The sequence below is a fragment of the Eubalaena glacialis genome, chromosome 1, assembly GCF_028564815.1.
Source record: "Eubalaena glacialis isolate mEubGla1 chromosome 1, mEubGla1.1.hap2.+ XY, whole genome shotgun sequence".
NCBI classification, from domain to species: Eukaryota; Metazoa; Chordata; class Mammalia; order Artiodactyla; family Balaenidae; genus Eubalaena; species Eubalaena glacialis.
In genome coordinates, this window is record NC_083716.1 from 178,913,568 (window position 1) to 178,928,403 (window position 14,836).

The 14,836-nt window shown below is 37.9% G+C and overlaps 2 protein-coding genes across 4 annotated transcripts in view; one reads left to right on the top strand and one right to left on the bottom strand.

Moving 5' to 3' along the window:
• The window catches only part of METTL8 (methyltransferase 8, tRNA N3-cytidine), a 77,703-nt gene that overhangs the window by 53,717 nt on the left and 9,150 nt on the right, over positions 1-14,836 (bottom strand). The window contains exon 2 of one of the 3 annotated variants that reach the window (XM_061201818.1): positions 5,196-5,254. The exons of the other annotated variants lie outside the window; for them this stretch is intronic. The gene's annotated coding sequence lies outside the window, so the exon portion shown is untranslated. The remainder of the gene's footprint in view (positions 1-5,195; positions 5,255-14,836) is intronic. 3 annotated transcript variants of the gene reach the window in all.
• On the top strand, positions 10,888-11,365 carry LOC133098735 (large ribosomal subunit protein eL27). The gene has a single exon (XM_061201805.1). The coding sequence runs from the start codon at positions 10,915-10,917 to the stop codon at positions 11,323-11,325; it is 411 nt and encodes a 136-aa protein (XP_061057788.1). The 5' UTR covers positions 10,888-10,914; the 3' UTR covers positions 11,326-11,365.

The window sequence follows — 14,836 nt, forward strand, 5'->3', positions numbered from 1 at the left end:
TAAATAAATGGGGGAGAAGGGACAAATCTCTCATGCAGAAGACTTCCAAATAATTTATGTAGACACTCCACCCTCAAGGAGGTGGAACATAACTCCTCATTCCTTAAATGTGGGCTGTGCATAGTTACTTCCTTCTAAAGAGTACAGCATGGGATGTGGGGGAGTGACTCTGCAGTGGAGAAATTTGACAAACACTACCTCAGTCAGGTGATCAAGGTTAACATCAACAATGATAAGTCAGGTTGACAGTATATATTCTTTATATGATATGATGAGAATGGCACTTCGCCTCTGTATTCTTCTTCCTCCCCCAAACCCATAACTCCAGTCTAATCATGAGAAGAACATCAGACAAACCCCAACTGAGAAACATTCTTCAAAATACCTGACCAGTATTCCCCCAAACTGTCAAGGTCATCGAAAACAAGTTAAATCCGAGAAACTGTCAGAGCCAAGACGAGCCTAAAGAGACACGACAACTAAATGTAGTGTATCTTGGATGGGATCCTGTAACAGAAAAAGGATATTAGGTGAAAAAAATTTTTTTAATCTGAATAAACTATGGACTTTAGTTAACAATAACGTATCAATATTGGTTCATTAATTGTGACAAATATAGATACTAACGTAAGATGTTAATAATAGGGGAATCTGGTATGGAGTATATGGTAACTATACTATTCTCACAATTTCTCTGTAAATCTAAAACCATTCTAAAGTTAAACGTTTATTTTTTAAAAGTAATTTTATATGCTTAGAGCCTACGATGTGAGGGACAGATGGAGGTTGGAGTGGAGAAATGATTATAAGGCTGGAAAATTAGGCAGGGGCCAGATAATGAGGAATCTTTATGTATACCAAATTAAGCAGTTTGAATATTTTCTTATAGACACTGTCAACAACTGATGAGTTCTAAACAGGTTAACAACATGATCAGATTGTATTTTATAAAGATTGTTATGATGGTCTTATCCTGCCAATCACTGCGCCCTAAACGAGAGCAGTAAAAATCAAAGCTCTGGGACTGGGGCATCTACAGCTTCTTAAATCTTCACATATGATCCTGGTGCACATCAATGACTGAGAACCACTCCTATACAAAATTGATTAGATGAGGGCTACACTCAAGAAGAATTTGTCACAGATCATGAGAGCCAAAGATAGCGGCATGAGAATCAAAGAAGGGGCAAAGTCAAGACACACTTTAGAAGCTGAACCAATAGATTTTTTGAAATGACTAGCTGTGAAAGCAGGATGAAGTCAAATATGAGCCAAGATTTCTGGCCTGGGTAACTGGGTAGATCATGACACTATTGACGACAGAGTTCAAAAAAGGTGGATAATGGTGGGATGTGGGTAGGGAAGGGAAGAGAATAAGGTCGGTTTGCACATGACAAATTTTAAGGATCCCACAATACATTCAAATGAATATCCCCAAAAGATAGTTGGAAATGAGTTCAGGTAATTAGTAGGCATTAGAGATATAGATTTCAGAGACAAGTCACTGGTCTACAGGTTGGTGGGTGAAGTCATGATGAATTGATCAAGAAAAAAAGGAGATAGATAGAACTCAAGGGAATACAATACTTAGGAGGCAGGTAGAGGAAGAGGAACCAGTTTATGTGATCAAATACTAAAGAACATTAAAAAAGGAGAAGCTAAAAATAAATAATTGGTTTTGAAGGCACAGATCAATGATGACCTTTATCAAAGTGATTTGAATCCTGGCTGGGCTGGCAGAATGCAGACTTTAGGAATAAGTAGGTCACTGGGGTAGGGGAGGTAGTAAATGTAGATGACTCTGATAGGCAGTGGCGAAGAAAAGAGAGAACTTGGGCCTTATCTTAAGGGATTCCCTAGGTCAAAGAAGTATTTGTTTAGATGCAAAGAATCCTAAGTATCTTTGTAGGATGAGAGAAAACCCAGTGTCGGAAACAAAATAGACTGAAGATACCAGAAAGAGATGGATTGTTGACAAACATGTTTCGAGAACTGGGAGGTAGGGAGGGGGAATAAGTACACAGAAAACATGTTATCCGTGTAAGGCATCAAGAACAATCTCATCCTCTGATGAGTGAGAACAGGTGTGTTTGTAGTGGAAGGGAAGATTGTTAAGAGAGCCCTTTCCCAATGCTCTCTTCTTTGTGAAGTAACAGGCTGCAAGGTAGGCAACTTGAGAAAAGAAGGAACAGGAAAAAAAAAAATGAGAAAGGAAACTAACAACATTTGAGTAAAGTAATGTCAACAACATAATTGGCCCACATGAAGTTGCAACTCAAATTAGTGATCATTTATTAGCTGCCTCCTGAGTACTCACTCCCCACTTCCAATAGCTCATGGACTTGGGATCTATGAGTTTGCAGAGAAGCCACAGTGGACCTGGCTGAAGCCAGAGATGGACTGCATAACCTACATTGAGCCAATCAGTACATTCCAAATCTGTGGGCATCGTGACTGGTTGAGAGGTGAGCATCGGACTAAATCTGGCCAACAGAGTGCATCGCTCAGATCTAGTGCTAGAGATTTTGGGACAAAGATGATTTCTCATACCTGTTACACATGAAAGCTACTGAAAGCTGTATTAGTCAGCTCAGGCTGCCTTAACAAAATACCACAGCCTGGGTGGCTTAAACAGTAGAAATTTATTTTCTCACAGTTCTGGAAGCTAGAAGTCCAAGATCAAGGTGGCATCAGGGTTGGTTTCTGGTGAGGTCCTTCCTGCTGCTTTCTTGCTGTGTCCTCACATGGCCTTCCATCTTGCATGCTTGTGGACAGAGAGATCTCGGGTATCTCTCTTCTTATGAGGACACAGTTCTATTGGATTAGGGCTCCACCCTTATCACCTCACTTAACTTTTATTTCCTCCATAAAGGCCTTATCCAAATATAGTCACATGGGGGGGTTTGGGGCTTCAACACATGCATTTGGGGGAAGGGGACACAATTCAGTCCATGACAAAAGCTATCTTGAAGCTACCTGGCCTAAGGATGATGGCACGGTACACATTTAGGATGAAGCCAACTCTGAAGAAGGAAAATTGGGAAAATAAAAAGAAGTTAGGTCCCACTGTTAATTAGTTAGATTAAGTTTCATTTGAAGCCAGTCCCACATCTGGCTTTTTCAGTTATTGAGCCAATATAGTCCCTTAATTGTTTAAGCCAGTCTGAGTTTTCTGTTATCTCCAACCAAAAGTAACCTAAATAATATAGCAGTTATGTGATTTCCTCTACCACCAGGCAGTCTGAGGGAAAATATGTGGTTTTACCTAGATTAGGCCTGCCTAGGCTTGTAGTACAGAAAGTAAAGGTGATTTAGGATGTGGAATTGAGGGAGAATATAACAAATGACCATAAAAGCCCAAAATGACTAGAAATTTAAAAATAAAGAGGAGAGAGGAGAAGGAGGGATTGGGGAAGGTTGATGGACTTGATGTGGTTGAAGTCTGGGTTTAACAGAAATAAGGGGAAAGAAAGGCAGACAGAAGGTACTGGTTAGTAATTAGGCCTTCTGAGTTTAACCCATGTCACCTAGTAACAAAAACAGTAATGCTGTAACAAGGAGAAGGAAATCCTATTTGAATGAGAGATGCTTACAGTGTGGGAGAACCACAAGGCCATGAACACCTAGGAAAAAGAAACTTTATAGCATGGACAAAAAGCTGAAATATGGACCCCCAACTACCACCTCATTTTAATCTTCAGCAGGTCATTATAATAAATCTCCATCCTTTGCTCCTCAGGAACAATCCCCCACTGGACACATCTAAGATCCTATGACAACTTTTTAAATTGTATATTTATTATGATAATCTAAAAAATAAAATCAGTAGGAGCAAATGTATAACTGCTACTTGATTTCAGTGCCTATATGTGCATTTATGATCTTGTTGCAACAAGCAGCACAGATATAAGATAGAAATGATGCATCTGAGTATACAGCACACTGTAAAAAGATTCTGCAGTATTTTGAGTTAAGAAAAGTGGTGAAGGAATTGAGAAGACACACAGCACACACAGTACAGATGGGATGAAGTCCAAAGAACCTGTGTGGTGGTGGTCAGTACCTTGTTTATAATGAGAGCTGCAATTTAATTTTGGTAAAACATCAGCAGTCACGTTCTAATGTTGTTAATTTGAATTTTATTGGCTTTGTGGTTGTATTTGTGCTTATTTTGATTTTATAGTTGAATAATAGCTCTATGTACAAGGAGCTTATAACCAGATTTGTGTTAATAATATAGTAAAATATCAACTCAGGGGTCTGAGAATTTTTTTCCTTTAAATGAAGGTTTATGTATTTTTCAACATTGAGAAATACAGTATTAGAAGATTCTGTTCCAGAGAATTCTTCTCCCACTCTTCCTTAACAGCAGAAATACTCCAAGTAGGGCAGAATCACCTCAATTCTCCTTGGAAAACAATTTCAGGTGAAGAGGCAAAGGGTTTGGATTAAGTTGAGTCCAGGATCTGCCACTTACTACCATATAACCTCTAACATGATACTTTACTTTGTTAACCTCAATTTCCTCAATAAAATGTGACTAATAAGATTATTGCAAAATATGGGAGGGTTATAGAAGGTGATCTATCTAGCATAATGTAGCATAGTGCTAGGTGCATGATAAGTGCTCAATAAACTTTAGTTGATATTACTGTTGTTACCGTTAGTCTGGCTCTCCTTACAATTTCCATAGGGCTTCATGAATACCACAGGATCAAGCTTCCTACCTGATCTGCTATGCTTATTATTCAGCCCTAAAGTAGTCCCAACTTCCCAAGAAAGTGAAAGACTAATTTACCAATGAAGTGGGGTGGTATAGTAGAAAGTGCTGAACTGAGAACAGAATAAGCCTCAAGTTTAAGTCATGGTACAGCCAATCCATTCATCATGATTTTTGGGAAAGTCACTTCTTTGCCTAAGGCTCATTTCTTAAATGGAGAAAATTCCAAAGTCACAAAGGTTTTACAAAGAACATTATAAACGACATAGTGTTTCACAAATGTAAAGTCAAACTATTATTCAGTGAATTCCAGAAACATTTCTAAAAGACACCCCTTAAAGCTTGAAAAGGAAAAAAAAAATCACAAATAATTAGGAACCCCATTCCCACTTCCCTCTATTGAGCAATCAGGTATTGAGGTGGCCCATTAGGACAAAAAGGCAAACTGAAAGTAACAATCAAGCCTTTTACTTACTGTAACAGTGTAAACAAGAGGCAAAAAGAGGCACCAGCTCCCCAGTGTTCCATTTTCCCCTGTGGAATGACACCAGGCAAGGATCAGTGGATGCAACAAAGATGGGGGAAACTGTCTCACTGCCCCAGACCCCTGAAAAAGAGGCTAATGCCTTTTTGTGGGCGCACGGACCGGCGCAGCGTGGGGGGTTTAGGAGGAAGGGAAGAGCTAAGAGAGGAATGGTACTGAGCCAAAGTGGAGAAAGGGTCTCCGCAGAGGCCCCCAATAAGGAGTGCTCTGAATGCAGGCATCTGGTCTAGGAATTGTCAAATGAAAAAACTAGCAGTGGAACACTCTTCCCAGGGGATTCTGGGCAAGAGCAAGTTTTATAGTACATTAGAAGAGGCAATGTGGAAACACAGCATGATTGCCTAGGAGGTCAGGGATTTCCTTATAAGGCTAGCAGGTCCTGTTTTCTAGGATAAGGTGAGCTAGCTAAAATTAGGTTGGAGGATTGTGATTGTAGTATGTTAGGTTTCCTTGACAGGTGTTTCCCATAAGGGCAGGCTGACTAAGGTTTAGAAATGTGACCTTGTCTAGGCCACTGGCGTGACAACCATTTTGTGGGTCCCCACATATGCATTCACTTTATCAGAATGCAGATATACATAAAAGCATGGCCACACAGAGTGGGGAGAGGCAGGGCGGGGGGTGGGCGGGGGAAGGCTTGACTGGAATCCCTACAGAAAACTGCAGTGCACTGGCTGTACACCAATTCTGGTGTGTGGATGACAGCTTCTCCCGATGAGGCCTTGCAGGAAAAGTCTTAATTGCTAACTGCCAGGCCTGAAAGATCACACATATGATTCTGACCTAGAGTCAGACTCCTCACCCAAAGAAAAAAAGCACAAGCACTCTTTACTTAACATATAATAAACTTATTCAGAAATTACATAAACTAAAATATCAATACATTTAAGAATGATTAAAACAAATAGCCCGTGAATAATAATGCCACAGCAAGTTGCTTGAGAATAATTGAGAATGTTAATTATAGTCTTAACTTCCAAGGACCACAATATGTAGAGAAACCATAGTAATCTTCAATCTATAAAAGGTCTTATTTCTAAGACCATTTGTAAGTCAGCTATTAAGAGCTCAGAACCACATTTTCCACAGGAGCATTTTAATTGGTGATTAAGATACCAGGCTAGACTACACATGCTTTCAAAATCCATAATGTGGATGAAAAGAAATTTGTTTGTTTATTTTAGATGATCTTAGAAAACTGGCAAATTCCATTTTCCCAAACAGCTGAAACACCGCCAATCCATAATGCCTGGGGCAACTGGAATCTTATTTAATACAAAAAACAATCTGATTAAATGATTCTTTTAAAACAACAATAGCAAACACAAAAAACCTGTCGGCCATCTCTTTGCCACCTGATAACATAAGGTGTGCCTATAAAGTTATGTTGTTTAACTAAAAATTACAACTTTACATCAAAATAAGTGTTGTCCTTTCAAATAAATCACCGTAAGAGATTACTATTTATTCCAATAACAGTAAAACATCTTTGAAAACATTATTTTCAGATAATGTCCTCATAGCAAGCTAATTGATTCTTTTTCATATCCTCAGTGGTGGCAATTTTTTTGCTTTAGGATATATACCTTTTGTTGTTTCTAGAGTAAGTTGTTCTTGTTGCCATAAATGTACAGATTCCCAACATAACCAGCTTGGAAGGATCATATTCATTAAGATATAGCTTCTGGTATGTTCTGTTTCCTTAAACAGTCTCAAACAGTCATACCTCATAAATCAAGTCCACATAGTACACACTGTACTGCCACAAATGATAGTATCCTTTGTGCTTATTCTGTTTTGAGAAGCCAAAACTATCTGGAAATATGAGCTAGATTTTTTAAAGTTTTTTTTTTTTAATATTGATAAAAATAGAAAATATACAGGGGGAAAGAGCCCTCTTACAATTACAACAAAAAAATTATATGAAATACGTAGGAATAAATTTAGCCAGAAATGTACAGGACTGATATTAAGAAAGCTATACAACACTACAGAGGAGCATGGAAAATAATTTAATAAATAGGAAGACAGTACATGGGTTTCTGGAGCTGAAGATTCAATATTGTAAAGAAAATGTAAATTCTCGCCAAAATTAAAGTAATTCCATTCAAAGTTCCAAAAATGTTTTTGGGGAACTTGAACAAATAATTTTAAAGTTCACCTGGAAGAATAAACATGCAGGAAGTGCCAAGAAAATACTGCAGGGGAAATGAGTGCTGTTGATTGTGGTGGGGTAGGGTTAAGGAGGGTTGGGATAGTCCTTGCCCTTCCATACATTACAATACTCTAGAAAGCAAATATATCCTGGCCATGTCTATAGTGCCAGGATATACAGTCAAAGCGCTAGAACAGAATAGAAAGTCCAGAAACTAGTCAAATTATATATAAGAATTCCATTTGTAATAAAGCTAGTATTTCAAATCAGTAGGTTAAGACCGGCCTATTCAAAGAAGCGTATTAAGAAAAGGGGTTACCTATTTATTTATTTATTTTTTAATTAAAAAAAATTTTTTTAAACATCTTTATTGGAGTATAATTGATTTACAATGGTGTGTTAGTTTCTGCTTTATAACAAAGTGAATCAGTTATACATATACATATGTTCCCGTATCTCTTCCCTCTTGCATCTCCCTCCCTCCCACCCTCCCTATCCCACCCCTCTAGGTGGTCACAAAGCACCGAGCTGATGTGCCTGTGCTATGCGGTTGCTTCCCACTAGCTATCTATTTTACGTTTGGTAGTGTATATATGTCCATGCCACTCTCTCACTTTGTCACAGCTTACCCTTCCCCCTCCCCATATCCTCAAGTCCATTCTCCAGTAGCTCTGTGTCTTTATTCCCATCTTACCACTAGGTTCTTCATGACTTGTTTTTTTTTTTTTCTTAGATTCCATATATATGTGTTAGCATAGTGTATTTGTTTTTCTCTTTCTGACTTACTTCACTCTGTATGACAGACTCTATCTCCATCCACCTCATTACAAATAACTCTATTTCGTTTCTTTTTATGGCTGAGTAATATTCCGTTATATATATGTGCCACATCTTCTTTATGAATTTGGTAAAGTAGCAGGATACAAAATTAATGCACAGAAATCTCTTGCATTCCTATACACTAATGATGAAAACTCTGAAAGTGAAATTAAGAAAACACTCCCATTTACCATTGCAACAAAAAGAATAAAATATCTAGGAATAAACCTACCTAAGGAGACAAAAGACCTGTATGCAGAAAATTATAAGACACTGATGAAAGAAATTAAAGATGATACAAATAGATGGAGAGCTATACCATGTTCTTGGATTGGAAGAATCAACATTGTGAAAATGACTATACTACCCAAAGCAATCCACAGATTCAATGCAATCCCTATCAAACTACCACTGGCATTTTTCACAGAACTAGAACAAAAAATTTCACAATTTGTATGGAAACACAAAAGACCCCGAATAGCCAAAGCAATCTTGAGAACGAAAAATGGAGCTGGAGGAATCAGGCTCCCTGACTTCAGACTATACTACAAAGCTACAGTAATCAAGACAGTATGGTACTGGGGTTACCTATTTAGAAAAAATAAAGTTATATCCCTACTCTATCTAACACCAAATAAATTCCAGATGAATTAAAGTTTTTAATGTAAAAATACTTTCTATAGGCTTAGAAAAAATATAGGCAAATACTTACTAAAAAGTGGGGTAGAAAAGACTCTTTTAAACATGATACCAAAGCCATAAAATATAAAAGAAAAAAGACTAATTGATTGCTATAGGAATGTACAGGATGATATACTATAAAAGACACTCATGGAAATAAATGCAAAATATTACAATGTGTTGGTATGATTAATATATAAGGAATGTTTAGAAAATAATTAGAAATGACCTCAGTAGAAAATGTGCTAATACCATCAATAAGCATTCACGAAAGAAATGCAAATGGCCACTAAACACTTAAAAATGTTCATCACACTAATAAATAACTTTTGGGGATGCTTCTGACTGCAAGTAACAGAAGACACTATTCAAACTAGCTCAAATAAATAGAGCATGTTATCTCTCAGAACTAATTCCAGAGGTTGGGCAAGTTCCAGGTATGGTTTCAGTTCTATAATGTCATCAAGGACCCAGGTTCATGCCATTTCTCCATCTTGCTCTAAATAGCATCACCTTCATTCTAAGGCTGGTTCGCTTTGTTAATTACAAAACAGCTGCAGCAGTTCCAGGCATCACACTGGCATGACAATATCCAGAGCAGGAAAAGGACCATCTCTTTCTTATGTCTCTTTTTAGTGATGAGGAAACTTTTTCACAAGTTCCTCAACAGACTTGCTCTCAGATGTCACTGGCCAGAATTGGGTCACAAACAATTCCTAAACCAGTCCCTGGTAAGAGAATGAGTTCCTATGATTACCTTAGACCTTTTGAGGTTCTCAAAGTGTGGTCTACAGATCCCTAGGGGCCCCCAAGACACTTTAAGTGGGTCTGCAAAAGGTCAGAATTATTTTCATAATACCATCAACATGTTATTTGCCTTTTTTACTGTGGTGACATTTGCACTGATGGTTTACAGGCAATGGTGGATAAAATTGCTGGGACCTTGGTCTGAAACAAGGCAGTGGCACCAAACTATACTAGAGGTCATGCCTTCTTTACCAACCATGCATTTGAAGAAAAAAAAGAAAAAAACCAGTTTCACTTAAGCATATCCTTGATGAAGCAATGAAGATTGTTTTCATAGAACCCCATTTTTACTTTGGCATTTTCTCAAAAACAAAGTAAGCCTGTCAAGAAAACAACTGACAGCATTTGTTGCCATTGATAAAATTCAAGCTTTCAAGCAAAAATTAGAATTTTGGAAACCCTGTGTCCACCACTGTGAGCTTAACAGCTTGCTGACACTTAAACACTGTTCTGATGAGAATAAAGTATTTTTGATATTGTAAAATGAAATGTGTCAACATTTGGAAGACCTGCACAGCTCAGTGAACCAATATTTTCCAGATGGCCAACATATGATATCACAAAATCATGCATGGGTAAAAGATCCACTCAAAGTGCAAGACAGACCAATGGATTTTAATGTAACAGAGTAGAAAAAGTTCACAGGTATGATTTCAAATATTATATTGCAATTAACCTTTAAGAAACTACCACATGGACTTCCCTGGTGGTGCAGTGGTTAAGAATCCGCCTGCCCATGCAGGCGGACACGGGTTTGAGCCCTGGTCCGGGAAGATCCCACATAATGCAGAGTAACTAAGCCCGTGTGCCACAACTACTGAAGCCCGTGCGCCTAGAGCCCGCGAGCCACGACAGGAGAAGCCACCACAATGAGAAGCCCCAGCTCGCTGCAACTAGAGGAAGCTCACACGCAGCAATGAGGACCCAACGCAACCAAAAATAAATAAATTAATTAATTAAAAAAAGAAGCTACCACTTACTGGGATTTAGTGTAGTATTAAAGGAGATTCTTCACACTCATCTGAATAGACTTTTAAAGTACTCCGCCCCTTTCTAACTACTTATATATCTGTGTGAGATCAGATTTTCTTCATATATATCAACCAGAACAACATACCATAATAGACAGTGCAAAAGCAAATATAAGAATCTAGCTCTCTGCTGTAGTCCCGAGAGGTTGCTGCCGAAATGGGCAAGTTCATGAAACCCGGGAAGGTGGTGCTGGTCCTGGCCGGTCGCTACTCCGGACGCAAAGCGGTCATCGTGAAGAACATTGACGATGGCACCTCAGACCGACCCTACAGCCATGCTCTGGTGGCTGGAATTGATCGCTATCCCCGCAAAGTGACAGCTGCCATGGGCAAGAAGAAAATTGCCAAGAGGTCAAAGATCAAGTCTTTCGTGAAAGTTTATAATTATAATCACCTCATGCCCACAAGGTACTCTGTGGATATCCCCTTGGACAAAACTGTTGTCAACAAGGATGTCTTCAGAGACCCTGCTCTCAAACGCAAGGCCCGACGAGAGGCCAAGGTCAAGTTTGAGGAGAGATACAAGACCGGCAAGAACAAATGGTTCTTTCAGAAGCTGCGGTTTTAGGTCTGTCTTGTTTCAGTAATTAAAAATACCAAAAAAAAAAAAAAAAAAAAAAAAAAAAGAATCTAGCCATCTTCTTTTAGGCCATACATTAAGGAGATGTGCAAAAATGTAAAACCATGCTACTCTTCTAATTTTTTTCTTTTGGAAAATACTTTTAATAAAAAGGGTATTCATACTAATATGCAATAGGTTTATTATTGTTTTAAAAGGACTTAAATAAATATTTAAGTTTTTTCTTAGGTTTAATTTCTAATACAGCAAACAATGATAACTATGATCCACATAAACAAAAGCTCTTGGGGGGCCTCTATAATTTTTCAGAGTGTCAAGTGGTCCTGAGACCAGAAAACTTGAGAACTGCTGCCATAGATTAATTTTCTGGGGTGACATGGAGAGTGGAAAGTCCACCAATTTAAAAAAATTGGTGCAATGGGTTACTCACCATCATTTTGGCAAAGGTGAAATGTGATCAGTGGTGTGCAAGAACAAGCATCCTCACACATTGCCAGGGAGATTGTACCAAGATACCTTTCCTGAGGGAACTTTGGCAATACACATGAACATTTTTAAAGAAGAAATCTGATGGAAAATTCCATTTCTAGAAATATATCCTAAGAATATAATCAGAAGAATATATTAAGGATTTGTCACAGCATTATACTGAAAAACTGCAAACAATCCAAATATTCATCTTTAGAGGACTGACTAAATTATTGTACACCTATATAAAGGAAAATTATGTAGTTACTTAAAATGTTGCTAAAAACCTGAAGTTGTTGATATGGAAGGAAGTCCATGATTTATTAGGTAGAGTAAAAAAGGTACAAAAGAGTATCCATGGTATGATCTCATTTTAAAAAATGAATATACATACCAACACCTACGTGTATGCATAGAGAAAGTCTGGAAGAGTTTATGGTAGTTCCCTTTGACTGAAAGGCTCAAGGAGATCCTTATATTTTCTTCTTAATGTGTCTCAAAATGTTCTTTTCGAGAAAACTCAAATTACTTTTATAATCAGAAAATATAAAAATATTTTAAAAACCAGTAACTATATACATTCTATATACTATCCATGCTTGGGAAGGAAGGGGGAAAAAAAGATGATACGGGCAGTAGTGACAGTAACACTAAAAGGTTACAAAATTTTCTGATGGTCACTCATTTCCATGGAGGAAAAGATGCCATGGAGTTTGTAAGAGTTTGGTTAGTGGGACCCAGACAGAATGCTGTAGTTGGCTGGATTCAGGACCCAAATACCTTAAGGTCAAAGAAGTCCAGGGACAGGCTACTTTTAAAAGACCCCAATTTGTTAGACCAGGTGAGGCAGACAATTGCAGATGCTGAGAGGGTGGGGTAAAAAACCCGGAAAGAGAAAGAAATTGGAAAAAGCAAAGAGTAGCAGGAGAAGGTGGAAAACAGACAAATAAACCCACGTTAGAATATCAAATTCCAGTTATCCAGAAACTTCCTATTCACCAGCTAGGGAGGTACTTCCTACACTGCTGTGTGACATTATGGCTGCTGTCTCTTTCCATTTGGTAACTGTGTTTCCGATGTGCTAGAACCTTTTCATTTATAGTACTTGTTAATCATCAGGCAGCACACACAGATGGCACCAGTCAGGTCTGCCCAGCCTAGCTGCTGGGAAAGCTTGTGCACCCTCTGCTGGTCAGCTCCACACCAGGACAAGAGGGTCTGTGTCTGTAGGAGATAACTTCTAAATGACAGGAATACACTTTTGTGTTCTCTATACAGCCAATTTCAATGAACAGTTTGGAAAACATTTCCTGAAACTGCCACCTCAAAGAGACAATTCCAGATTAAAACAATGCCTTCCTTTGTTACACCAAAGAAAAACATCATAAAAACTAAAGTCCTATGAGAAAATATACCATCTAAAGCATCTTAAATTCGAATGACTTCAGTTTATTACATAATAAGTAAGTAAAGGTGTGCAGATGACTGCAACACTTAATATGACTATAAAGCTCCATTAGAATTTTACTCTGGTTGAAAACCTGAGATTATCATAACAAATAATACTTGTATAGGTTTTACAACTTACAAAGAGCTCTCACATTCATTTTCACACCTAATCCTTACAACAATTCTATAAGCAAGGGAGGAAGGCAGGACAAGCATTTCTGTTATCACCATTTTACAGATGGGAGCTGAGGCTCAAAGGGGTTAATGAGTGGCCTTGATCACACAGCTACAAGAACCCACACTCCAAGCAGGTCTCCTGACTCCAAATTCTACGTTCTTCTCAGAGCTCTATTCTACCTGAGCTGCTGATCTATAAGGGGTTTTCTGAAGAGTTGGTATGTATTCTAGGCACAGAAGTAAAAGGCCTAAAACATATGTTTCTATAATACATTCATTCCATTTTGTTTAAAATATCACCAAAGTTTTAGGTGTTGAACTCTAAATCTGAGGGGTTTGCACTGCAGGCAGTGCTTTGTCCTAAAAGAACATCAGTTTAACAAGGGAAGTGGATATTTTAATAAGGAATCTACTGAAAACCAAAGTTAACTTCAGAATCTCTATGTTGGCATGTCTAGGCCCATAAAAAGTATCCTGTCAGGTTTCATGGCTTCTGCATTCACTCAGTCAATACTATATATATATATAGCAGGAAACTGGGGTTGGGAATCCTCAAGTTCTGGTCCTACTTTCTCTTGAATGTTTACCATCTTGATGATTTTTCCCTTATAAGCAAAACATTATGAATACTGTTTTGTCAGAGTGCCAAGCTAAAACTCAGTATGCTGAAGGAGAGTCACTGAAATTCAGCTATAATCACAGAGATCCCCAAAGCTAAAGAGCAAAGCAAAGTAGTAATAATAGACTCAAACAATTATATAGTGCTGGCTATGTGCCAGGCATTACTCTAAGTGCTTTACATGTATTAAGTCATTTAGTCCTCCCAAGAACCCATTTAACAGATAAGTAAATTGAGGCACATAGAGGTTAAGTAATTCTAGTTACTTAGGGTAACCAGGTTCACACACTAATAAGTAGTGAGGCTGAGATCTGAACCCAGGCAGGCTGGTACCTGAGTTCATCTTCTTAACCACTAAAGCTATGCTGCCTCTATTCAGTGGTATCTACCATATTCCTGTAGCATTTTTAAAGTAAACTTTTAATTTTAGAACAGTTTTAGATTTACAGAAAAGTTGCAGACAGTACAAAGAATTCCCGTATATCTGACATAGTTTCCTCATTATTAAAATCTTACATTAGTATAGTGTATTTGTTACAATTCATAAGCCAATATTAACACATTATTATAAACTTAAGTCCATACTTTATTCAGATTTCCTTCATTTTTCCCTAATGTCCTTTCTCTCTTCCAGGATTCCATCTAGGACACCACATTACATTTCGCCATCAAGTCTCCTCAGGCTTCTCTTTGGCTCTAACAGTTTCTCAAACTTTCTTTGTTTTTGAAGACCCTGACAGTTTTGAGGAGTACTGATCAGTTATCTTTAGAATGCCTCTCAGTTAA

Excerpts from the sequence above, each read along its gene's own strand:
- LOC133098735 (XM_061201805.1), top strand. The coding sequence starts at position 10,915 with ATGGGCAAGTTCATGAAACCCGGGAAGGTGGTGCTGGTCCTGGCCGGT.